At 48.6% G+C, this 26,359-nt stretch overlaps 1 protein-coding gene across 2 annotated transcripts in view; it reads left to right on the top strand.

Moving 5' to 3' along the window:
- TOX2 (TOX high mobility group box family member 2) overlaps nt 1–26,359 on the top strand; it is a 149,525-nt gene that overhangs the window by 59,966 nt on the left and 63,200 nt on the right. For both annotated transcript variants that reach the window (XM_032127045.1, XM_032127046.1), the window contains exon 2: nt 256–321. In XM_032127045.1, the coding sequence (XP_031982936.1) occupies nt 256–321 (66 nt within the window). The remainder of the gene's footprint in view (nt 1–255; nt 322–26,359) is intronic.

Here is a 26,359-nt window from a genome sequence, read left to right as displayed (position 1 = left end):
TTTATTTGCTTGAATTGGAGTGGTTCATTCTTTATTTCACTGAAAAGATCCCATATCCATGCTATGCTAGCATGTCCCATTGCAATAACTGGGATGGTGGTGTGCTCATACACGCTCCAAAGTGTTAAAACAGCAGCTCAGGGTTTTCCTCTGGGAATTCTGGCTCTCAACATGAAGAGCCAGGAAGGCATTTGGGATGCACATGAGCGAGCTGTGCAGATGGCATTTCATTAACTCTTTCTTTTGCCTTTCTAGTTTGATGGGGAGAACATGTACATGGGGATGAACGACAACGCCCAGGAGTTTCTATCGGCCAATCAGGTAAGTGTTGTTTTGCTGGGGTGAGATTTTTAGGGGGACTTAGGCACAAATTCCAGGAGCTCTCTGTGAATCTGTCCTCCTAGGATATCAGGAGGGCCCATGGAGGAGGTCAGAGCCCAGCTGCTGCTGAGGAGCAGTGGATGCACTTGGTAGAAGGAGTGGGATGCACATCCATCCGGGTGCTGCCTGCCACTGGAGCCTGGCTCTGCTGAAGAGCTTTGCTGAAAAGCTTTGCTGAAAAGCTTTGCCTCAGCATCCCTCACTCAAAATGAAGGAACACTTGGTGTTTCTGGACGCAGTGAAGTTTCCAAGTATTGTGTGGAGTTCAGGTGTCTCCTCCCTTCATGTGGAGTATTTCCTGTAGCTAAATAGATTAACAGTTAGGGGAGAAAAAGGAATCAAAGGGTTCCTGTTTTGGAGCTAGAAACCCACGTGTGGGGGACCAGAATAGAAGTGTTCATGTCTTGCAGGCGCCTGAGCCTTCCCTGGGCTTGGATACACATGGAAAAGACATGGAGTGGGGCCCTAAACCTGTGTATGGGCTGGAACATGATCTTTAAGGTGATCTTCCAACCCAATTCTGTGATTATATAAAGTTAAGCCCGTGTTTAGGTCCTTCTGGGACAGGAGGACTTCAGCACATGCTTTTCTGTCCCCCTGCCCTGGAGATGAGAGATGGTCCCTGTGCATCCCTCAGTGCTGGCCTGGCATGGTTAGAGGTGCTGCACCCTCAGCACGAAGCACCTCATCACGTGCAGCCTTGTGAGGGAAGGTGACAGTTCCTTGCTCACACATTCCAGCATCCCATTTTTGGTTGTGTTGGGCTGCTTTGTTGACCACAGACACACCCCCGTGGGCCGCCCCCTGGGGTTTGGGTCATCACTATGGATTACAAGGGTAGTGAGTCACGCACGGTGCTCCAGTAGCAGCAGGGGTTAAACTCCATCCATGTTACACTGGGAATGGGATGAAATCCTGTAGTTTGCCTCCTTGGAGCATGGCAGTGCATTGGCTCATTGCTCAGGAGAGTTGCTCCTGCCTTGGCTCTGGAAGCTGGCACTGGAAGCCGTTGCCACCATGGCATGGGGAGAGGTTGTTCTTGTGTGAGGAGCATTTCCAGGGTGGGGTAGGAACAGCAAACTTCGTGCTATTGAGTGATTCAGCAGAAACAAATACATGTTCAGCCAACAACGGCAGGGGGTTGATCATTAGAGCCAGGAATTGCCAGAGGGTGAGTAAATATGGGAAGGAATGGGGTGATCCCGAGGTGCCCCAGCCAGGGCTCAGCCCTGTCCCCCCCAGGCTGTGCAGAGCCACAGGTGGTGGATGCTCACAGGGCAGTTGGTGTAAGTACTTTGCCTTTAAAAACCCCCAAGGGACAAGGATTTGACAGCCTCGCTGGGAAGGGTTGGCAGTGCTGGCAGAGGGACCAGCCACAGTCCCTGGCCATGATGTGCCAGCAGGATCAGGCTGGATTTGGGCACAGCCATGGCCAGCATGAGCCATTTGCGTTTCCTTCTTAGCACCTATCTCATCCCGTTTCCCTCACGGCTGGGCACGGGAGGGAAGTCAGAAGGGATGCTCTGGGGTTTGCTGCACCTCAAGGAGGAAAGCAGGGATTACCATGTGGTGGAGGATTCATGTACTGAGTGTGATCCCAGAGAAAGATCAACCAAACCAGCTTAGATCCCTGTGACCTGGGCAATTGGAGTTTACTCTTCATTTGCTCTCTGTTCACTTGCTGACCTTTATTTCCTATTTTGGAGTAACAGTTAAGGACGGAAAGGGAGGAACCCCCCACTGCAGGGATGGCTTTGTGCTCAGGAGCTGCTCTGATGCTTTCTGCACCAGCAAAAGCACTATAGGGAGTAACATGCAAGATAAATGGGGAACTTTGCCTTGTTTTGCATCCCCAGTTCCCTCGCTGTGCTGGTGTGGGGCAGTCAGAGAGGAGCTGGGAGTGGGACCAAGGAGTACAAGGGTGCAAGGTGGCATCTGAGGCTCTGTGGGAGGCTGCAGTGACTCCCCATAACCTCATCTGGTGTTCCAAGAGTGTAACTGGAAGGGAAGGTGAGGATCCCAGTTCATGGCCTGCAGGGATGCCAGCAGGGGTTCACACCCAGCATGAGCTTTGGCCGAGGAGGATGGGGAGCAGCTTCCTCCTCACCCTCCTTCATCCTCATCTCCCTTTATTTACCTGCACATCAGCATTTGTTTACTGGTTTTACAGCCCCAGCCACGACTTCAGTACTAATGACACAACTCTGTTATTTAAATGGGGGTTCCAGATGGCTTTTTATTGTTTGCTAAACCTGTTGTAACCCAAAGGAGTACATTAAACAGCAGGAGGGGAGTTTCACAATCTCACCTCAGAGGCTGCTGAGCCACCAGATACCTTTACAGCTCGTGTGGGATGTCCAACAGCCCTCGGGTTCCATCAGGACAAAGGCAAATCTTACACACTCAGGACTGGAACCATCACACTGCAGTAGATGAGCCTGGTGGGTTGGGGTTTTTTCTCCATCATGATCCTGCAGCTCCCTGGCAGCGGCTTTGTCTCAGCTCCTTGTCTGGTATTTGATCTTAAGGAAGTTCTTCTGTTCAGCCTGGGGGAGAGAAGGCTCTGGGGAGAGCTCCGAGCCCCTGCCAGTGCCTAAAGATCTGGCAGTGCCTCCAGGAGAGCTGGAGAGGGACTTGGGACAAGGGTCTGGAGTGCCAGGACAAGGGCAATGGCTTCCCACTGCCACAGGGCAGGGATGGATGGGATATTGGGAAGGAATTGTTCCCTGTGAGGGTGGGCAGGCCCTGGCACAGGGTGCCCAGAGAAGCTGTGGCTGCCCCTGGATCCCTGGCAGTGCCCAAGGCCAGGTTGGACGGGGCTTGGAGCAGCCTGGAATAGTGGAAGGTGTCCCTGCCATGGCAGGGGTGGGATGAGATGATCTTTAAGGTCCCTTCCAACCCAAACTTTTCTAGGTTTCTGCAGTTTCTCACAGCAGAGTGTGGTAAAGCCAGGATCAGGGTTCACTTGCCTCTCTCCTTCATTATTCCCTGCCCAGCTGCCAGCTTTGGGGGAAAAAAGAAACAAAACCCCACAATAAAACCCTTATAAAACCCCCACAAAGCACCCTCCAAAGCATGTGGAAGCTAGGTGAGCTGCTCCTTCCCTTCATCCTCCTTGTTGGGATGGCTTTTGTGCCATGGCTGCAGCTGCTGTCATCCCAGAGGGGATGGACTCAGCTGAGGACAAAATGCAGAAATAAAGGAGCCTAAAACATAATGAGAGCACTGACAGCTCACGCCAGCACAACCTGCTTGGGGAAAATAATTCCTCTTGTTCCATCAAATAGGAGGGACATTTGACCCCAGAAGTGAGTCAAATGTGAAATGTAATTCAACCTCCAACAGAGGCCAGAGTATAAATGCAAGCTGACATCTGATCAAACCATCACGGACATTTGACCCCCAAGATGAGTGAGGTATCTCTTGTGTCTCATGGAGTCAGCAGAACATCATTCCTCACCCCTGTCAATTTTCCTTCTTTCTTTCCCGCCCCCTTCCCCAAACAAAGGCAAGGAATTAAGTAATGCAAAAAATCCCAAGGAATACACAGATACAAAGTGCTCTGAAAGATGAGTAAAAATGCAGTGGTGCTGGTAAAAGAAATAAAAACACCTGCAAAATCAGTAGGAAAAGATATTTATTAAGGTCTTTGTGATAAGGAGAGTAACACCAGGAAAGGGAAAGGCTGGGCAATTCCTGAACAGGAATGAGGTTGGTTTTATTTGGCATCGAGACTCTTGCACTTGCAGGAAGAGTCCATGGGTGCTTTAGAAACATGGATTAACTACAACTGGGAATCTCCTGTAAGAAGGTATCATCATCCCATGTTCTGGGTGAAGAAATGCAGGAGCTGCCGTCTCAGGGAGCTGGGGATGATGTGAGGAGGTTGTGGGGACTGCCAGGCCCTGGCATGGCTTTGGGGACCACTGTTCCTTGGCTTTTGGGAGCAGGGATGTGACTCTGTGCCTGGTCAGTGTAGGGACATTATGGAAAGCCTTAGGGAGGGGTGTTTGCTGCATTTCCCCACCCTCCGTGAGTATCTCTGGCTGCTGGCAGGGCAACAGGCAGCTCGAAGGAGGAAAGAGCTGATTATTTGTCACTGGACAGTTTGGATCCTGTGCTCTGCCTAATCCCAGGAGATCTCAGTGCATGGCTTATTCCAGCTGAGCAACCAGCCCGTTTCTGTCCCAACAAGCTAATTTGTGTGACTCCTCATGGAAAGGCTGTTCCACAGCAGTGCAGTTTGTTCAGACCAGGGAGAGCTGCATCAGTAGCTCTTTGCTTTTGGAAATGAGGGCACAGACAGGAGCCACTGCTCTACTGGTAAGAGTTGAAAACCTGAGAGTTCAACTGAAAATAGGAGAGTTAAATTGACAAAGTTATTTGCACATCATTTGCTTCCCCTGATGCTATTCCTGTGTGTTGCTCTTGCTGGCAGGCTCATGCTGCCCATCTGTGTACCAAAAATGTCAGGTCTTGGCTGCCAGGTTTGCACAGCAGCACTGAGCAACCTGGTCTAGTGGAAGGTGTCCCTGCCCATGGCAGGGGTGTGGAACTGGATGGTTTTTAAGATCCAACACAAACCATTCCAGGATTCTACAGCTGAAAAAGCAGGATGCCTGGAGAAGCTGTGGCTGCCCCTGGATCCCTGGAAGTGTCCAAGGCCAGGCTGGATGGGGCTTGGAGCCACCTGGGATAGGGGAAGTTGTCCCTGCCCACAGCAGAGGTGGAATGGGATGTGCTTTAAGGTCCCTTCCCATCCACCCATTCTGGGATTCTATGACTGAAAAAGGCAGGATTTCAGCCAGTGCTGGTGAGACACGTGCTGCAGATGACAGCAGGTGTCTCACCTCCTATGTAGAGCAACACAAGGGACTTCACCTTGGGGTCTGGGCATTAGGGTGACACTGGGTAACTTGTGGATGGGGCTGTTTACACTTACACTGCCAAGAAAGCAGATCCATGGGCAGGGATGTGTTTCTGTGGGGCAGGATAGGTGTAAAATAGAAGGTGGATTTTCCCTGGCTGTGTGTGAATCGAGGAGCCCCGCTGGGCATAGGGGTTTTGCTGACACCCCAAGGGAGATGCAGTTAAGAGAGATGATATTTGTCCTGTGCACACACATCCACAGCATCTGTCTCCAGCCGTGCCCCTGTACAAACCTGTGTGGGGTTAGCCACGGCCAGCCCTTCCCGTAAGTAAAACCTTATAAAATGAAGGTCTTGTTGCCTTTGTAAAATTACAGCTCAGGCCTGTTACTTTGGCTAGAGAAGGACTGTGAAAAAGTCCGTGAGAACAAAAACAATTCGTTTTTACTGATGAGAATGTAGTATCAGCAGAAGCAAGAAAGTTAAACAGTAGAAGGAGAAAACAGCAACATATCTGCACCTGTTATTTTTCTGAATGCTTGAGTGCTTATGCTATAAGTAGCCAATGGTAGTATGTTGTAGTTAGCAAGAGCCAGTGAGTCTGTTGTAATAGTTTAGCAGCCAATGAATCTGTAACACGAATGATAACCTACAAAAAGTGCATAAAAGAGGCTGCTTTGTTTAATAAAATGGTTTTTTGGCCCTTGAAAGAGGCACTGTCTGTGTGTGTCGTGACCGCCCCAACAGCGACATTCCCGCACACGTGGGATCCATCTGCAGATGTCCCCACGTGCCTGGATGTATATAAATCAACATTTATCTACTGTATCTATTGCCCTTTATCTCTCTGCCTCCGTATATCTCCAAGCTGGGGTCTGTATTAGCCATAATAGATACAGTGAGTCACTGATCTGGTGGGTCAAATGGTCAGGGCTCTTTGATCAGCCGTCAGGATACATTACTACTGGGGCCTCCGGTGGGGCTGGAATTACAACTTACATTTGACTCATTTCTGGGGTCAAAACGTCCCTCTTATTTGATCGAATGACAGAAATTGTATAATTTGTATATATCCCTGAGCCATATGTGCTCTGAGTGCCACTCTAATGTGTTTTATAAAGGCACAGCTGTCTTGGTGACTTATTTAAAATGGGATTTTGAAGTAGTCTTCTTGCCGTTTAATGTCCTCATTCAGGGTTACACAAGGTTTATCAAATAATAAATAACATTTAGAACATTGCTTTTAACATAACAATGGCTTTGCTGGTTATAAGGAACTGGGCGATCCAATAAAGCTGTGTTTGGTAAATAAGTGATAATGCAGAAAGCAAGGATAGGATAATTAGAAATTAATTATGTGCAGGAAGCTATGGATACCTTCCTCATGTTCTGCTGAGGCTCCAGATGAGACAGAGCTCCTCTTGGCAGCCTCTGCTATAAAATATGCCTTCAACCCCTGTCATAATACTGGCAGACGTGTTGTCCTCCCACCCATCTTGACTGAATCACAGAAAAATGTCAACACTTGATGAAATAAACCTGGGGCTGGGGCAGATCAATGTGAGTGCAGGAGTTCCCCATCCCTGCTGGGGATCACGGGGCCAGAACACAGTGACTGAAGTGGCCATAGAGCCCTGGGCAAAGGGAGGGTAATTGGGTGCTGCTAATGAAGGTGAGGGTCACCCTGCCCTCATTCTTGCTCCTTCCTCCAGAGAAGGAAGCTGTAAAATGGAACCAAGGTGGTCTCTGGTTTGCTGTCAATCAGTGGTGGGGCTGCTGTGGCACTGACAGTGAAGTAACAACATGCAATTACTCAGGTGTGAGATGTTCTTATGGCAGTTGGTCCCTGACCGACCAGATGAGTGAATTTGGAAGAGTTTCCAGCACTTTGTTTGTCCCACAAAGTGCAGTAGGTTGCTCACAGTCACCAGAGCCACTGCCTTGAGCCCAGGATTGCTCCACAAGGAAGGCAGGAAGAACCCAGGAGATCGTACACATGGCTAAGCAATTCCTTAGGGCAGGCCTTCTCTTGAGTGCTATTGTAGGGTCTGCACAGGAAATTAGAGCCCATGGTGAGGTTATTCTTTGTGCAATTTCCACTCAAGCCCTCTAATGAACTTTGGTGTTTCTAGTTAATCCTTTACACACGAAGAAACTTGTTTTAACTTTCATGGAGACACAGAATGGATTGGGATGAAGGCACTCCTTAAAAGTCATCTAATTCAAACCCTCTGCAAGGAGCAGGGACATCTCCAATCAGATCAGGTTGCTCAGGGCCCTGTCCAAGCTGACCTTGGATGCTCCCAGGGATGGGACATCCACAGCTTCTCTGGGCAACCTGTGCCAGTGTTTCACCACCCTGTGAGGGAGTAACTGAGCAGAGCGGGTTTGGGCTCTCCATATTCTGTCGATTTTTGGCCTGATCTGTGGATCACAGGAACAGATGATATGAGAAGTTGTTCAGTGTTAAAGAAAGTCACTTATGTAAGTGAAGGTTTTAAAAAAGGGGCAATATGGTCTCCTTTTCTGAGGGGGCATGGAGAGCTCTGGTGCTCCTGAATCTCTGAAAGCAGTCTTGTGGTCTTTACTCTCTTGTACCTGTGCAGAATCTTGGTCTCTTCCAATCTGCAAATAATCTGTATTTTCGAAGCCTGGAATTGGCCCCAACAGGGGCAGAGCAGACCTGAAAGCAAATAGCTGATGACTCCCCAATGCCTTTACAATGATATATTGCAAATACTGCAAGAACATAGAGCTACATGTGTACAAAAGACCCCTGGTGAAGAGAAGAGAGAGGTTTGTATAGACTCTGAGTTGAAAGAGGATGACACAGAGTTTGGGAGTGTGCACTGCAGGCCCCCATGCTAAGATACAGATTTTGCTCTTTCCCTGCTGTTCTTTGAGTAATACTGTATAATTTCATATGTTGTGCTGGAGAAGAAAAAATAGAGGGGAGACATTGATACATCCTAAATGCCTTCCTCAGCAGACGACTCAGGAAGAATCTCATGTACTATTTTAGAATGAACAATAGAGTGTTACATGTCATTTATTATATTCAGCAGCTAATGGAAACCCTTCCAGGCGGGGTTTGGGGATTGAGCACAACCACAGCTGATGATCCAGGCTTGTGAATTTTGCATGAACTCCTGCGTGACAGTGGAATTTTTGAAAGGTGCAGTCAGGAAGCGATTCCTGCAGCTTAGTCATAGCAAGAGAAGGTTTTACTGCTGGTGCAAGGCTGGCTATAGTGTTTACATAAAATAATAATAAAAAACCCTTTGGTATTACAAGCAGAATGAACATCATCTTTAACCCTTGGTCTCATGGGACTCCTACGTTTTAGCAATAGAGTGTTTGAAAAACAGCCACCAAGCATCCCAGTGTGAAAAACTAACGCAATTCAGCCATTCTAGACCAAAATGGATGGTGTCTGCTCCTGTTGCATTCACTCTGGGAAAAAAAAGGGAAAAAGAAATAGCATCTTAAGCAGCTGAAGACACCTGTCAGGTGGCACGGAGCATCTGGTAGAGATGGCAAACACTGAAACTGTTGAATTTCATGTGTAGATATTTCATCAAGGAGATTGCTGATAGGTTTAGGTTTAGGGGCAAAGGCAGGAGGGAGAAGGAGATCTTCAGGTGCACTGGAGGACACACACCACCCTTGGCAGCCTGAGGGCTGGGCACAGCACTCACCACTCTCCAAGGTCTCCCTGGAGACCACAGCCAGCTCTGGCCAGTCCCAGCAGTTACCTTTCCTTGTCTTTCCCATGTCTTTCCAAGGTTTTCCAGGATATGAATCAGCTCAGAGACTATTTTGACCCAGTGCTAAAGAGTGTTTGTATTAAGCAGCACATCTGGTTGTAGCCCTTGTTCTGTGAGGTGTGGGATCAAAACGTGCCTGAGGATCTTCAGCCAGATCTGGGATTTCTTTTGCAGTGAAAAAGTCTATAAACAGTGAAACATTTAAAAATTAATAATAAAAAGCCAGTCTGTGCAGAAGATTGGCCCAGGGCCGGAGGCAGCAGAGCTGCAGCTGGGGAGGTGGTGGGAACCCAGGGGCTGGCAGAGAAGGAGCAGCAGGATGATGTCCATCCCCCCGAGAAACAGCTGCTGCTGCATCTTGATCTGAAGGTTTACATATAGAAAATACTGATACCAACATGAGTTCTGATAGAGGACTGGACATGGGTGGTCCTTGATGCCAAAATGCCATCGTGCCCACCAGTGGGGCTGAAGGAAAGGTGTATCCCAGATCCCAGAAATGCTCCCTGTGTGCTGGAGGCTGAAGGAGATGGAGTAACTGGGACTGCTTCAGAGCACCATGGGGCGCAGCTGAGGTCCAGTCAGACTGAACAGGATCTGCTGGCGTGCAGGGTGACTCCTGTGGCATGAGGACACATGCTGGCTGTCCAGCAATGCTGCTGGGCTTGTAAAGCCAATGGCTCATAAAAGAGCAGCAAATGACAGAGGAAGGCAGTGTGCTTTAGCCAAGAAAGTGTCACTTTATCAAGGATTTCCCATGTGCTCAGCACTGCTGTAAAGGGACTGCACGTGGTGTAAAGAGAGCCACTGATGGTCAGCATGGCCCAGGGCAAGGTCCTGCACAGGGGACAACCTGGAGCAGCTCTGGAAGGAGCAGATCCCCTTTAAAGCACAGCTCTCAGGTTAATATGGTGCTTATGTGTGCTTTAAACCCTCACTGGGGCCCCTCTGGTCAGCTCCTGCTGCTCCTGGGCTGGTCTGGAGTGGTGGCAGTCACTTCAGCCAAAGGCAATCCTGGAGCTTTTATCCACAAGCTGTTTGTGCCTTCGGATCCTCCAGCTCCTTGTGCTGAGCTACTTCCTCGGCACGTGTCTCCCGAATTCCCTGCTGTGACAGGGAGCCACGTCTGTGCATGCCAAGGGTTGATGCTGAGCTCTGCCAGTGCAGCCCTATCGCTCTCGGGGAGCTGTGATGGGCAAGGATTTCCTCCTGTGTCCTGTTGCAGGGAGTTGGGTTTGGCTCCTGCAGGGGCTGGTTTGCTGCTCTAATGGACCTCTGGGGAGTCACTCTGGATAACTCTGTTTATTTGTGGAAATGCAGCTCCGTGGGCCATAGCAGTGTGGATGAAAATACCCAGCCCATTGCTCTTGGGATTTCCTTTCCCAACTGATTGATTACTTCTTCCCTCCTCATCGGAGACCCAGCCCGAGCCGGTGTTTGGGTCGGCTGTCACAACACGGTGATTAACAGAGGAGCCACTTACTTCCAGCAGGAAAATGTTATTTTCCACCTCAGCATTTGGATGAAGGCCTGGGCAGAAAGGAAAGCCCCTCTGTTGCCTTGGCTGAGGACAGAACGAGCCCTTCTCTGTGTCAGCTCTGAGGCTGCCCTGGGCGCATGCAGGGTTGGGCTCCATTCCAGCCCCATGAGAGCAGGACCAGCAGCAGAGCATCTGTATCCAAAATAGAGTGGCCAGCAGGATTAGGGAAGTGGTTGTCCCCTGTGCTGGCACTGCTGAGGCACCTCGAGTGCTGTGTCCAGTTCTGGGCCTCTCACGACAACAAAGACATTGAGGGGCTGGAGCATGTCCAGAAAAAGGGAACGGAGCTGGGAAGGGGCTGGAGCCCCAGGAGAGGCCGAGGGAGCTGGGAAAGGGGCTCAGCCTGGAGCAAAGGAGGCTCAGGGGGGACCCTGTGGCTCTGCACAACTCCCTGACAGGAGGGGAGCAGCCAGATGTGGGTCAGGCTTTTCCAGGCAAATATCAATAGAACAAGAGAAAATGACCTCATATTGTGCCATGGGAGATTTAGATTGGATATCAGGAAGAATTTCTTCACTGAAAGGGTTGTCAGATGTTGGAGTGGGCTGCCCAGTGAGGTATTGGAGCCCTCATCCCTGAAGGTGTCCAAGGAACACCTGGCCATGGCACTCAGCGCTCTGGGCTGGGTGACAAGGTGGCAATTGGTCACAGGGTGGACTTGGATATTGGAGGGCTGTTGCAACCTGATTGACTCCGTGATATCAGGGCTCTGCAGGCACTGGAGGATGATAAGGGCTGTGTATCCCAAGTGCAGCCATCCAGCTCCTTTTGCTCAGAGCCAGGCGTTCACTCCGACCTCTCCTCGCTCGTGAGGTTGGGCAGAGCAGGGACCTGAGTGGGCTGGGAAGAGAGTGCCACCAGTCCCTTGTGGTTCTGCTCCTTTGGGGAAGGCTTAGATCTCTCCCTCTCAGGGGACACACCAGGCCAGGCTGGTCAGAGCCATGGTGGGAACCACAAATCAGAGGCATTTGGGAAGCTTTGCCAGGGAGGTGAGCTCTGGCACAGGACCCAGCTGAAGGCTGCCTGTCACAGCAGCTCCACGAGCTCCACGTTTGGTCCATGCTCCCATCACCTGTTTGGCACTTCTGCCAAGGACTGTGCGGGGTCTCACCCATCACTGACACCACTTCTGTGATCAGCAGCCTCTGAGCCAGCCTGAATTAAATTTATCTCAAACTAGCAAATCCATCAGCTGCCATCAGAAGTGCCAGCCCTGGTGCTGTCTAGCTCAGGTATATACATCTGTGTACACTGGAAAGGGCAAAATATGACTTGGCTTTTATTACTTTAATTAAAACATGAGCGAAGAGTATGAGATTCATATTAAATTGTATTTTCCTGGCTGCTGTGGGAAGGAGCTAACTGATCTGATTACCATGAAGATTACAAACTATCAAAGTGAAAAAGAGCTTTTTGCAAGTATTTCATATTAAACCTTCAAACATAACACTTTAAGAATAATTATAGTTGTATTACTGGAAAATGATTCATGAATTCTGAATAAATATAAGACCCTTAAAGGGAAATGTTCCAAGACCACAGTTTTCATTCCAATCTGATGAAATTTAGTATCATTTTGCAGCTGTAGAATAGAATGAAAAAAAATATGTACATAGACTGTATTGAATATGTGTCAGACTAAACTAATGAGATTTTTTACATCAACTCTGAGCACGAAAGCAGACAAATGGAATAGCCATCCTCATTTTCTATAATAGAAAGCATCTAAAGGGAAGGCAGAAAGGATCTTACTGCTCACAAGTCTTTATTCCACCCTTGATTGTTAAATAATATATTTTAAGTTCTCATATCTCGCCCGCAGAATGTTTGAACTGACACTAATGGGTATATAAGAGAAAAGAGTGAGCTCTTAAAAAAAAAAGTGAGGAAGGGCTAGGATTGGGAATTTTATTAGTATTCCCAGTGGGCTGTAATAAAGATACTTTTCACACAATACAGTGAATGTTTACAGCAGACAGTTTAGTTTCCTTCCAACAATTATGAGAGAAATTGAATCTCAGGAAATGTTAGTTTTCACTAAAATTAGACATAACAATAAAGATACCCCTGAAAGTTTATTAAGGAGGGGAAAAAAAAAAAAAAGAAAAGAAAAGCCATCAGTCTCTGGAAGACAATTTAGCAAATTTATTTTAAGAATTCCAGATGACTTCTAAACAAAACCACACACCTACGTAGCTCTGAGCGCTCAGGCTCCCCATGGGAGCTGCTTTTCTCTTGAGAAGCTTTTTTCCCCAGGCTTCTTGAATTCCTAGTGCATTTTGGGGGCGAATACCCAAAAGGTGCTTGTTTGCAGCCTGGATCCAGCTGGAGGACGATGCCCATCACTTCTGCAAGTAGATGGGGCACCAGGTAGCAGCAGATCATGTTTTTTGGGTACAAGTCAGGGTGCTGCAAGCCTGGGAACCCACACTGGTATTGAGAGCAAGTTATTGGGTGCTTGAATGCAACTTCAAGAACAATCTGACCGTGCTCAGGCAGAGATGCTGGTGATGCAGAAAAAAATAAATAAATAAAAAAGGAAAGGAAAGCTGCTCTGTAAAGTGCAGGAAACACTGGAGTGCTCTGAGCAGCTCATGTGATGGTGTTTAATTTTTGAAACACCACGAGTGGAATATGCAGTGGAATTCTGCCTGTCCTGATTTCCAGACTTCTGCATCGAGGAGTGCTGCAATACCCCTGTTAGAGACACCTGCCTTCCTCTCTTTTTGTCCATGCAATCCTCCATTTCTGACTTCTTTCTCGCTCTGTTTCAGTCTGGAAAGAGATTCCTGTTATTTGCTACCAAGAATAGGGATGGGAGGAGAAGTGGTGAAAGCTGATGCAGCTTAGCTTGCAGACATTACTTCTCTAGTAATTTTCCTCAGAAGGATCTGTCCCATTTTGATGCTTTTTGGTGACACCAAGTGGGACTCGAGGTGCCCAGTTTGGTACTAGAATTGGCAATAGAAGCACTTGGCTCTGAGTCATCCCAGTTTATGGAAATATCTAGGCCTTGTGTGGGCTTGGATTTGACAGATAGCAGCTGCAGCCCTTGAGTACGCTGGGAAAACGTGAATTTTTACCACGGGGTTGATGTTTTGGCTTTGTTATGTGCAGCCCTGTTTTGCTCAGAGCCTCCCCCTCCTCTCCATCAGCATCCCTGCCTCTCATTTTGACTCTTCCACTTCTGTCTGTTCCCCTTGGAACAGTTCAGGTTCTACCTGGTGTGTGTCTAAACCAGTGAAAATAACAGAAAAACCTCTCCAGCTGCTCAGTGAATGGAGGGTTTCAGTTGCTTTGGCCTCTGGAGAGCTGGGGCTGGTTTTCTCTTCCCGCCTCATGCCTTGTGTGTTGGGTTGGGCGTTGTGGTCGTGTGATGATGGTTGGGCTGGTGTTGATGTGAGCCCTCTTGCACCTTCTTTTCCTCTGCAAAGCCATTCCCTGTGTCCACAAATGTTGTCCATGGCCTCTAGAGCTGCCAGTGCCCGTGCTGGAGTTGGTCCCAGATACAGGCTCCTGGCTGTGAGCAGCAGATTGATGCCCTGGCTGTCCTTCTAGATGGACAGTTGTCATTACTTTGGGGAGACATTGCTATTTTGATTATTAAGGTGGCGGTTTTCCTTTTTGCCTTCCTCCTGAAAGGATGGCTCCTACTCTCACTGCTCATTTTGTCCAGTTTGCTTAATGCTTTAGAAGGAATTTGATGAGTATCTGATTTAGGACATAGATGAGCCTCTCACAGCCATGTGTGTGTTCCTGCCTTTTTTTAGATACCACAGATAAGCCTGGTTTTATTAAAGAAAAAAAAGTTGTTAAAATTGTTAAAGATAAAATCTGTTTGTTTCCCAAAATTCACATATTGGAGGTTTAAGGCTGAGATTTTCACGCCTACACTGGGGAGTTGGATACTTGGCCATGCACCATGTTCCAGTTCTAACAGTTCTGTCACGAGTCTCTTGGTGCTTCCTGCTTTCCCTAACAGCCCCAGCACCTTTGTGCTCCTGTGACATGACAGCTTCTGCTACGGATAAGGGAGGAAAAGAACAAAATTCTTGGAGCTGTGGTTGTGGAGGAAGAGTCATAATTGTGGCTCTCAGGAGCTCAGTAAATGCGAAGGAGGTAGAGAGACATCCTGTGTGATTATCATGGAATGCTTTGGGTGGGAAGGGACCTTAAAGTTCATATGGTTCCAACTCCCTGCCATGGGCAGGGACACCTTCCACTATCCCAGGCTGCTCCAAGCCCCGTCCAGCCTGGCCTTGGGCACTGCCAGGAATGGGGCAGCCACAGCTTCTCTTACCTTGACATCCCATGGACTGGGAGTAGTGGGTTCAGGGGCTATGGTCAGTCAAAGGTTGGGCTTGATGATCTTGGAGGTCTTTTCCAACCTCAGTGATTCTGTGATTCTGTGACTGGCACGTTGCTGAGTTCTGTATATTTAGGATCTGCAAGGAGTGTGACATCCCAATCCCATGGGAAATCTGTCATAGACCTCCCTTGGCCAACCAAACACCATCACTGCCATTGAACTGGGTCGATGCTCTCTCTGTCCCACCTCAGGGTTTGCTTTGGCAGAGCTGACTCAGCAGTATTTGGCTTTGGCACATCTCCCACATGCTGGAGCCAGATTCTGGGGCTGAGGGTCTTTGGGAAAATGTGGGAAGCTGATTTATCACCCCGGTGATTGCAGTTAATTTCCTTTCCCCATTTCGGCAGCTTCCTGGCAGCCTGAAATGTTTGGCAGTGGATGGATGGGTGAAGAATTTCAAGCTGCTCTTGGGGGTAAAGAGTAGAGAAGGGAGGGAAGGATGTGGCATTTTACAAAGCTGTGGTGCATTCTTAATTTTAATAAAATAAATATAAAGAAAGGTAAGCAGCACCTCAGCTGCTGAGGTGACAGGCGCTTAAGAAGGACTGAATAAATACATAAAACATATTTGCTGAAGGCATTTGTTGTTGGAAGTTTAAACATTAAACATGCCTCCTTCGTCTGATACCATAATAAAGCAGGGATGTTCAAAGAGCCATTAGCGGTGCTCTGACTTCAGCTTTACATCTTCACTCATGTACCAAAGAACCTGCATTACATCAGCAATGCCTCCGTGAGTTTTGCCCCCAGAAGGGAGGGATTTCAATGTGGGCTCAGGCTTTTTTGTGGTGCATTTCCCTCTTCCTATTGATCAATGTGGCTGTTTTGGTATTGTTTCCCTTGTAAAGTGCTGGGGCAGGTCCACAGGAGGCAGCAGCTCTGCCTTTGTCCCGCTGTCCCCAGGCTCAGTAAGTGCTGGCTCGGGGCCTGATGAGACAAATAAACAGGTTTGTGTATTTAGGTTTTTAAATTACAGGCTAAGGAGGAACACAGATACTCAATCTATTAAGAACTAACTAGGTGGGTGATTCAGTACCATTTGTGTAAATGGCACTAACTCTGGTCTGCCTGCACAATTTATTAATACTTCACGGGAGGAAAAAAAAAAAATTATTTTAATCTCATAATGGATGATGAGCTGTGAAATTGCTTCTGCAGCAGCTGGGCACCCTGGGGGAGGTGCTAGATTGCACCACATTATGCAAGCCATCCCCACATCCCTGCCTTCCTTGTGCTAATCACACACATCAAATCTGGGTGATGGGGAGGGGGGGACACTGCTTCTGCTGGGCTTGATGTCTTTTTGATTTCTTAATAGCTACAGTTTTCTTGTCAATTTGCTTTGGGGTCCCAAGCCTGGCTTGGGAAGCGCGAGGCCTCAAATCTGAGTGGATTTGTGGTGATGCTTTGTGCTTCAAAGGTGCTGGTAGAGGAAATAACAAGAAATGTAGCAAAAGTACCGGGTCTGGTCCAGTGGGTGATGATTTAATCCGGCTGATAGCCACACTTTGAAGGGAAGGGCACCAAGAGCTGTTACTGCTCTTTGCTCTGCCTTCATAGGACTGGGACCATGAGCAGAACCAACATCCTGAGTGCTGTGGAGTCTCCACACTAAAAGCAGAGCCTGGGGTTAAGTGCTTTGGTTCTCTGTGGGAAGATGGTGCAAGGGGAGCAAACCAAGGGGTAGTGTGGGGCATTTAGGAAAAAATTGTAATTGTCCCTTTAGGTCCAGCATGGGATTGTCGGTGTTGGCTTCACAGGCGTGTGGTGGTGTGCTCTTGGTTGTGTCTCTGGTGGCTTCCCACAGCACTCCCAGTGTGCCCTGGGTGGTGAGGGCCACGCAGGGCTTCTTTGGGAAATGTCTCTTTGCAGATGAAAGAAAAACACCAAACAGGGTATATTTTGGGGTAAAAGAAGTCTGGCTTGCAGCTGGGTTGTGTTGCCATTGTGGCTTTGCTGGGGGATCTTGCTGCAGACCACAAAGCCCCAGAGCAGAGGATGGCTGTGAATGCCACGTGCCACTAGCAGGACATGTCTTTTGAGATGAAACTTTGGAAAATGCGGTGCAAACAAATCTTCCGTGCAAAGCATGGCACAAAGGCTTTGTTTAATCCTTTAACTCCACTCCTTCAGTTTGGAGCACAAGGGAAATACTCTAAGACAAAATCTCAGAGGGAACAAGCGTGGTACAGAGTGTAGTTTCCTTCCTGCTCTGGGTCCTTCTGGCTCAGCTGAAGCCAGGTTGAATTAATTTCTTAGAGTGCTTTTTGCTAATTCTTCCTTGCCTGCGCCTGTTTTTGGGCTGCCTTATCTCTTGACCTGCTTACAGTGCATTATACACCATTGTGTAACATACCCTGGGCTCAACACTCTCCACCAAATCCATCCAGCCCTACAATGGATTGCTGTGAGTGCACTGAGCTCATTATGCAAGTTCAGTATGCCACGAGACAAAAAAAGACAATTATGTAAAACCTGTACTCAAATAATTCCCTGAAATGCATGATGTTCTTGAGTAGAATATGATATTCCTTGTATTCACTTCCAGGCGAGATCCTAGGGAAGAAAAGAAATGGATTTGTATTTGTGTGGCCTAGTCAGTCTAATTTTAGATCCCATTGGCTGCTGTCTCACTGGATGTACAGAGTCTTTAATACATTTTAAAACCAGGGAAAAATCATTATAAACAATTTTAAGGAGGCTGATTGTGAGGCAGATGACAGAGGCTGCTCTTTGCCAACGTGGAGCAGAGCTTGCACGTCTCCTGGCTTTCCCTGGAGCGTTGCCACGTTTGCTCTGAGAGACTGGAGAAGAACAGCCACGAAAACACGCAGTGAAAGGAAACAGTTCCCTTGTCAGCGTGGGTAGATAAGGAAAAAACAGGTGAAGTGAGCTGCTACTCTGGGTCATCCAGGAGCAACTGTGCATCAAACGTGTCCCACAGCCCTGGCCCTGCATGTGGAGACACAACAAAGGGTTTTCAGGAGCCCTGGTTATCACTGATGTTTGTGTAAACCAATACTGAATTCTTCTGAAAACACTGTCAGCAGGAATTGAGCCTTAATATCCCATCTGGATGGGGCTTGGAGCAGCCTGGTCTAGTGGAAGGTGTCCCTGCCTGTGGCAGGGAGTAGAACTGGATGAGCTTTAAGGTCCCTCCCAACCCAAATTTTCCGTGATTCCACGATCTGCTTGCTTGGGAGTTGAAGGTCTTTGCTGCAGGGACATGGAGTTGCCATGCAGAGGAGGTACCTGGTGGCATGAGAAGGTGGCTCTGCAGGAACAGTTGTGCCAGCAGGCTCATGTGGAGCTCCCTCTGGGGCATGCGGGGCGCTGGCAGGGTCCTGCCCTGCCCTCTCCTATGAGGCAGCTGCTGCCTTGCTGTGAAAGCAAGAAAGGCTGAGAAATCTGATTACATTTTTTTCCTCTTTATTCCTGGGGGTATCGACTTCCAACTCATTTTTGTCTGTGCCACTGGGGAATTAGGGGTCTGTCTGTCTCTCTTTCCTCAGGAGGATAAACACAGCATTCCTAATCCTTTCTATACCACTGCGTGCTGCACTGCTGCCCCTTCCCTGTATATCTGCCTTTATGGAAACCGTAACCTTTGCTTGAACCAGAGACTTTCCTGAACAAGAGCCCTTTGGGATCTGAGTGGGCTTTCCTGGATACATTTTTAATAAACACAATAATTTGACTGCAAACCCATTACCTATCCCCTGTTTGTTCTACGGGATAGTCATTTCCATGCCTGCAAAAGCCACTAACTCACAGGGCAATCAAAGGAGGAATGACAACCAGGATAAAATTGGTCTGTGTTGTGATAAAGCCGTCCATCTTCACGTCGTGCTCTGGAGCTTTATGTATTGCCTATAAATAATGGCCTCAAAAAGATATTAAATCTTTAGAAAAAATCAAGCCTAATTGTAACTATATTTTTGTTTTCCATTTTGGTTTATGTACAGTATATGACTTCTGCGGAGACATTTTTATTCCAGGAAAATGACAGGCCAACAAGAAGCCATAATTGCACTGATTTTTAGAAGTGCCTGCATTACTACAGATCTGATGTACTGCAAGACATGAATCAGAAAAATTCTATTAAAAAATCTCTTGAATGGCTGACACAGGAGTATTATCCACGATGATTAATTTGACTTGGTCATTATGAACACAGACAAGTCTGACAAAATTGCATTTCATTCCCCACTGAATTCATAAAATCACTATACACATAATAAGAAGTTATAGTTCTCTGCTATCCACTATTCTTGACAGGATTCCAGTTCTGGATGAGATACTGATTAAAAAAAAAAAAAAATAGAGGCAAAGAGAGAGTTGGGAGCCTTTTTGAAAGCCTACAATAAGGCTGATTTCTTTTGCTATAAATTGTTCATAGAACTCCATTATTTTTAGCTTTTTTTTTTTTAGTGAAATGGTGATGCAGGTCAAGAGCAGCTTGGACAATATCAAACCTGACTGTGAGCTTGTGGAGGGGATGCAGCAGAATGCCCAGGCTGAATCTCAGGAATTTTTCATCCTTCAGATAATTATAAATAATCGGTACTTTGTTCTTCATTTCCCATCCACACAACAGACAGGTCGAGGCCAGAGACTCCTGAGAATGTTGTTTCTGGCCTTGGTAGCATGTAAAATAACCCCCCAAAATGCAGAATTGGATGCAAGCCTCCAAAAAAAAATGTATTTTGGTGTGAACTGAGATTTTCTGTTCCCTGTGGATATTGTTCCCTCCACAGCCCCATCCTGCTGAGCACTACAGCAACAAAACACAGCCTTCCCTTTGCCACTGTGGCAACTTCCCAAGGATATCAAAGGTTATTAGGACAAGCAAGGATGTTTAGGACCCTCTGTGCGCAAACGGTTTTATGAAACACATATTTTGATAAAATTTGTAGAAAAGAAACCTTTTTTGAGCTGTCAGATTTGGTTGAAACCATCCAGCAGGCTCGGCTTTGGGAAGAGCTCTAGCTCCAGGACTGCACAGGATCTATAGGAGATGGGAGAAGGTCACCTCATGTAAAGTTTAAAGGTATAAACATCCAGCTGATTCAATGGTGAAGCCATCCAGAAGAGCTGGGGTTGACCTAGGCATGGCTTTGTGCTGCAGTTGTGGTGGCATGCAGGGTCTGCATCAGAGCAATGCCCACAGAGTGGGAGAAACAGGGAGTGGGGAGCTGTGGGTTTGATCTTTGGGACAACCAACACTTGCTTGTGGTTTTTGAAGAGAATAACCTTTGCTCTGGAGGCAAGCTGGGAGAGCTGGGGGTGTTCAGCCTGGAGAAGAGAAGGCTCCAGGGGGACCTTAGAGCCCCTTCCAGGGCCTAAAGGGGCTCCAGAAGAGCTGGAGAGGGACTTGGGAGAAGGTCATGGAATGACAGGACAAGGGTAATGGCTTTAACCTGCCAGAGGGCAGGGATGGATGGGATATTGGGAAGGAATTGTTCCCTGTGAGGGTGGGGAGGCCCTGGCACAGGGTGCCCAGAGCAGCTGTGGCTGCCCCTGGATCCCTGGCAGTGTCCAAGGGCAGGTTGGACGGGGCTTGGAGCAGCCTGGGATGGTGGAAGGTGTCCCTGCCTCTGTCAGGAGGTTTGGAATGAGATGGGCTTTAAGGTCCTTTCCAACCCAAGCCATTCTGTGATTCTATGATTTTAAATCCCACTACTCTGGATATGGAAGAGGAGCACACTCAGAGGGAGGAAGAGCCCACTTTCCCACAGGTTCCCTGCTGCTCTGCTGTGCTCCCAACCTCTCGCTGAATATCGTGCAGACACATCCAGGGCACATTTCTGTTCATGCAAGAACTCATTTTTTCCCTTTTCAACAGCATTCCCCTAGTAAAAAACCTGAGCATGTGAAAATTAATGTAGCAGGGGCTGGGAACACTTCAAAGACAATTTGTAGATTGTATGTGACTGACTGTTAATAAATACTTCTTCCCAGTATTTATCCACCTCTCCCCACATAATTCATTGGCCCTGGTATTCACACAGATCTCCACGTGCGAGGATGAGGTAAATCAATTTCCATTCCTAAGACCCAGAGCTGCTGACGCAGAAAATCAGCACTGCTTCACTTCTTGGCACAGGCCTTTGGGAATCACAGGTGTGAACAGGAGCCCTCTGCCATCCCTGCCTGGAGAAGGGGTGATGGAAGGGGCAGCCCTCCTGGACACCCCACAGCCAGCACCCATCCATTTCCCTTGCTGGCCCCAGAGCATTTCTCTGGAGTTTGCAGTGGCCAAGTGACTTCCACTTTCTCCTGCCACCTCAGCTGACATTTCTGTCCCTGTGGCTTCAGTGCCTTGAGACGAGCAGAAAACCCCTCTGCCTTCTGTGCTGGGGAAACGTATCAAAATCTCCTTCTTGATAATAGGATCATGCCTGTGTGAGTAAAGGGTGTAGTGGGAGAGATCGAAGGCTTCTGAGGAAATGTGGGCAGCTGGTCCTCAGGAAGTTTCAATTTTACCTTTTTCCTTGTGTTTGGACTCTTTCTGTGGCTTAAGGTGTTCTCTCAACCTGGAGTTCACTGCAGTTGCTGTGACCAGTGGCATGTGGTGAATCTTTTAGATGTGTGTAGGGAGTAGGGAATGTGTCTGTATGGCACATCCATCCACGTGCTTCTCTGTGTCCTGACTCCATCTGACACATCATCCAGCTTTGGAAAAGTCGAGATACCCCCAGAACCACCTGGCTGCTCCTCTGCAGCTCCTTCCCTGTGTGGTGCTGGTGAGAGAGTGCTCTCCCTGGGACACTGCCCTCAGCCCTGGGAGTGGGGTCCTGCTGGGACTGGGTTGGGATGATTGCCATCACTGCTCGTGGGATGATGTGGGCACCCCATAACCCCCATGTGCTCCTTGTGCACACCGGGAGCTCAAGCTGTAGCACCTCTCAGCCTCACAAATATCAATGTTTTCCTCACTTTGCAGACTTGCCAGGCTGGTTTGGGTCTCTTCAGACCCATCTCATCTCTGAAGTGTCAGGAGGGTCGCTGTGCTTTTGCATTAGCTCCAGGAAAAACCCAGTTGGATGAGGAATGGCACAGAGTCCATGGTGGTTTGTGTCATCAGGATAGATTGCACCAGCCTCGTATTTCCTTGTACCTTCCCAAGAACAAATGTTCTCTCTCAGGCTCGTATTTACTGTTGAATGCCTTTTGACAGGACAAATATTTACCTGCAATAATACTACAAATCTTTATCCTTCTCACTGAGAAAAATATTTCTCTGAATCAATGCTTGGCTGCAACTCCCGGATCCTCACGGATAATCACACAGAACATGACTCAGTGGAGAATTGGGGTCACTGGACATTTGCCATGCTGCCGAGGAGGAGAATGGTTTTCCAGGTCCTTGGTCAACTCATGTCCTCTGTGATTTATACCAACATGCAGTGCAGAGATGGTGCTGCCTGGCTGTGGAGTGGTTTGTAAAGGAGGACAGCGCTTTCTTCCCCTTCCAGGAGGGGAAAGGCAGGAGGAAGCTAAAGGCATCATTTATAGACATGCTCAGCATTTGTCACTGCCTGCTGAGTCACCTGCATGAGAATTTGTAGTGGTTTTTAGAACATGGCTTGGTTGAAGCCATGAAGATTTTTTGCCTTTTCTTTTATACCCCTGTTATACCTTTTTACAACTTCTGTATTCTCAGTGCTTTTTGCCTACATTCTTGGCCTTGTTTGTCAAGCTGGGACTCAACATTTTAGAAGCTTCGTAGCTGGGGATCAGTGTGCCCCAGACCCCAAGGTGCTCTCCAGAACACATTCTGTAAACCAAGATAGAACCATCCAGGGGAAGGCTCCTTGGGAAGGGGGGCCCACTTGAGCCTCTCATTGGGGAATCTTTGATAGATCTGCTAATTAGTAACACCTATAATGTTATACCAGATCTTTTGGGGCATATTGGGTGGGGTGCATCTCGATGCATATGAGCTGGATGTGTGCACCTAAGGATCCTTAAAATAAATACCAAGGTAAAATCCCTTTTCCCCTTCTAACAGTGTTTGACTCTTGATTTAAGACCAGGAAAAGGCATCGTGGTCATGGCTTTGGCTGAGTCACAGCTGGTCCCTAAGAGCTGCTTGACAATCAGACATCTGGACGTCCCTTGGCCCATCCTCCTCTTTGCTGTGGCTGCTGGGAAGGCTCCCCCAGGCTCAGGGATCTTTTGTTATGGCATGCCTGGTGGGAGCTCGTGGGGGCTTGGCTTTATTTACAGTCCAGGAGGAGGTGCAGCACAGGAGCAGAAGGTGAAGCAGCAGCAACATCAAGAGTTGTTCTGAGTGCCATGGCAGAGGCTGAGCAGGGTCACTGTGCCCATCAGGCCATAACCCACAGATGTGCTCTGTGTTTGCAGCAGAGGAGCCGCCTGCCATCAACAGAGCAGTCCCCAAAGCTGCCTCCTGCCTGAGAGCCTTCTCCTGCAGGCCCCGGGCATTTGGGATGCCTCGTGTCCATCTCTGTCTCCCTCTCCTGAAAAGCATCAGGGAATACAGCAAGGCCGGGAGATCTTGGCACGTTGTCCCTGTCGTGGGAGCAGTGTTGGCAGGAGACCACACTGGGGGGACTCCAAGACCTGCAGCTCAGCAGTGGGGCCTGGCTGTGCAGGTCAGCCCCTGCTCTTGCCAGAGGTTCAGGAAGTCTGGCTTTCCCCTCAAATGATTCTGAATAAAATGTCCCCAACCCTGTGCTGTGAGCTGGGAGGGAGCAGCCAGTTACCTGTCCTGAGTCTTCTTGGTCCTGGACATGGCCGGGGTGTCACCTTGCCAGGAACCAGAGCCTTTCTCTCCATTACAATCCCCCCACATCACCTCCTCTCCAGTCCTCTGCCTTCTGACCCTGAATCTGCACCTGGATGGAGATGGTGCAGGGACCCCTGCTCAAACTTGGATTTCAAGATGGAAAAATTGTTTTAAAATACAATTTTGCTACTGTTGGAGGTTGGTTGTACCTGCTGCATTGCCATTCTGTGCCATTGCTGGGGGATTATGGGGCAGAACCAGGTTTATGAGGTGGGGAGGCCCTGGCACAGGGTGCCCAGAGAAGCTGTGGCTGCCCCTGGATCCCTGAAAGCGTCCCAGGCCAGGCTGGACGGGGCTTGGAGCAGCCTGGGCTAGTGGAAGGTGTCCCTGCACACAGCAAAAGGGTTGGAATGAGATGATCCTTCAGGTCTCTTCCCAGACTATTTGATGATTCTGTGATAACCGTGGGGCTGTGCTCAGGGCAGTTAGATCCTATACAACCCCTATAGCTGGTGCACAGGGGTATTTGGGGGGCTGAAAGCAAGGGGGGCACTCAGAGAAGGGTCAGTCTCGCTTCTCTGACAGGGCCTGGCTCCATCCTGTGCCTCCAGCCCACTGCAGGCAGGGCTTCCCTGCTCCAAGCAGCACCCGGCATCGAGAGGGTTTGCAAGAGGAGACTCGTTGTTTCCGCTGATTTCAGTGTTTTAATTTGAAGAGGAATAATGTGTAATCACAACAACTGTCATCTGTTTGACAGTGGAAAATCCTCGATCTGTTTTTGTGCACAGTAAATGGGCAGCCATTCAGCAGCACGAGCTGCTCGGCGCTCGGAGTCCTGGTGGGATGAATGGCTTCAGACCAGCCCACTAATCTAATTTGTAATGTATCCTTAGAACGTATAATTGGCTGTTTAATTTAATTCAAATTAACATAAGAATAGGAAATATAATCTGCCACAGAGCCCACATGGCGGTGGAGGGGAGCACTGGGTGTTGCTGCAGAGGGGTTGAGGGGACGGCTCTGTGCACACCGTGTGAGACCGCTCCTTGTGGGGACGGAGCTGTCACTGTGGACATGTCAACACGTGCTGTGCTGACAATAAATCACCTCTTTTCCCAGCCTTCTGAGTGTCTGCGAGCCTCATCCCCCTTCCTTATCTTTCTGACCATCTATTTAAAACACACATAGAGGGAGGGCAGCCCGCTTTGGAAAGCTCGGTAGCGACAGGGTGTGAAAGCTGGCAGGCGCCGAGTCTGATTATGTTGATTGGATATTGTCTAATCTGATTTTGATTGTGTACAGCTTTGATTGTAATTTTGATACGTCTGCAAAATGCTGTAGCTATTCGGAAAGCTTTGTGATTTAAACAGGTCTTTTTTTCTTTTCTCTTTTTTTTTTTTTTCCCCTGAGTTGAATAGAACAGAGGCAGAAACGTGCCTGGGGGTGAGCAGGGCGCTGGGGCTTTGGCACTCTGTACAAAACCACCTCAAAGCCCTTGGGTGAGCTGCTCTGCAGCAACACAGGGGACTCATAGTTTTGAAGAGAGCTTTAGGAAACTCTGAGTGGGTTTTACATAATTTAGTTAAGTACAGCAAAGCCACTTGCTTATATACCTGATACCAAAATAAACCAGCTGGAGGAACAAGTTTGCTGTGCGATGATTTATTTAAATCCCTTTCTGTAAAGCATGGAGTGAAATCCTCTTAAATAACTGGGAAAGAATCAGTGTACCTCGAGGAGCATAGTCCAAATGGAAACCCAGCTACGAGATGTATTAAATGGGATCTCTCTTTACATCCCCCCAGCCCGCTGCCTTCCCTGTATCATAACATTAGACAGAAGCTGACTGGAAAAAGAGCTGGGCTTGAATTTCCCCTGAACAGTAACAGTTGGTGCAGGGCTCTCATGGCCCGGGGTCTCTCTTGTCATGCTCCTGTTTCCCTGCTGCCAGTGGGAATCTCAGGCAAACACGAAGCTTTGGGTCAGACATACAGAACCTGCTCTTGAATCACAGAATCATCAAATGGTTTGGGTTGGAAGGGACCTTAAAGATCATCACATTCCCACCCCATGCCATGGGCAGGGACACCTTCCACTATCCCAGGTGGCTCCAAGCCCTCTCCAGCCTGGCCTTGGGCACTGCCAGGGATCCAGGGGCAGCCACAGCTTCTCTGGGCACCCTGTGCCAGGGCCTGCCCACCCTCCCAGGAAACAATTCCTTCCCAATATCTCATCCATCCCTGCCCTCTGGTAGTGGGAAGCCATTTCCCTTCTTCCTGTCTCTCCAAGCCCTTGTTCAGCTTCCCTCTCCAGCTCTCCTGGAGCCCCTTTAGGCCCTGGAAGGGGCTCTAAGGTCCCCCTGGATCCTTCTCTTCTCCAGGCTGAACACCCCCAGCTCTCCCAGCCTGCCTCCAGAGCAGAGAGGCTCCTGCCCTTGGAGCATCTTTGTGGCCTCCTCTGGACTCTCTCCAACAGTTCCATGTCCTTGTCCCGTTGTGGCCCCCAGAGCTGGAGGCAGCCCTGCAGGTGGGGTGTGCTGAGAGGGGAGGAGAGAGGCAGCGTCCCCTCACCTCCCCGCTGCCCACGCTGTGGGCTGAGCCTGGCACACAGGGGGTTTCTGGGCTGCCAGGGCACAGGGCTGGGTCATGTCCAGCCTTTCCTCCACCAGAATCCCCAAGT

This window comes from Corvus moneduloides, chromosome 17 (assembly GCF_009650955.1).
Source record: "Corvus moneduloides isolate bCorMon1 chromosome 17, bCorMon1.pri, whole genome shotgun sequence".
Taxonomy (NCBI): domain Eukaryota; kingdom Metazoa; phylum Chordata; class Aves; order Passeriformes; family Corvidae; genus Corvus; species Corvus moneduloides.
Note: the sequence above shows the minus strand (reverse complement) of the source record. Positions and strands in the feature narration are given on the sequence as shown.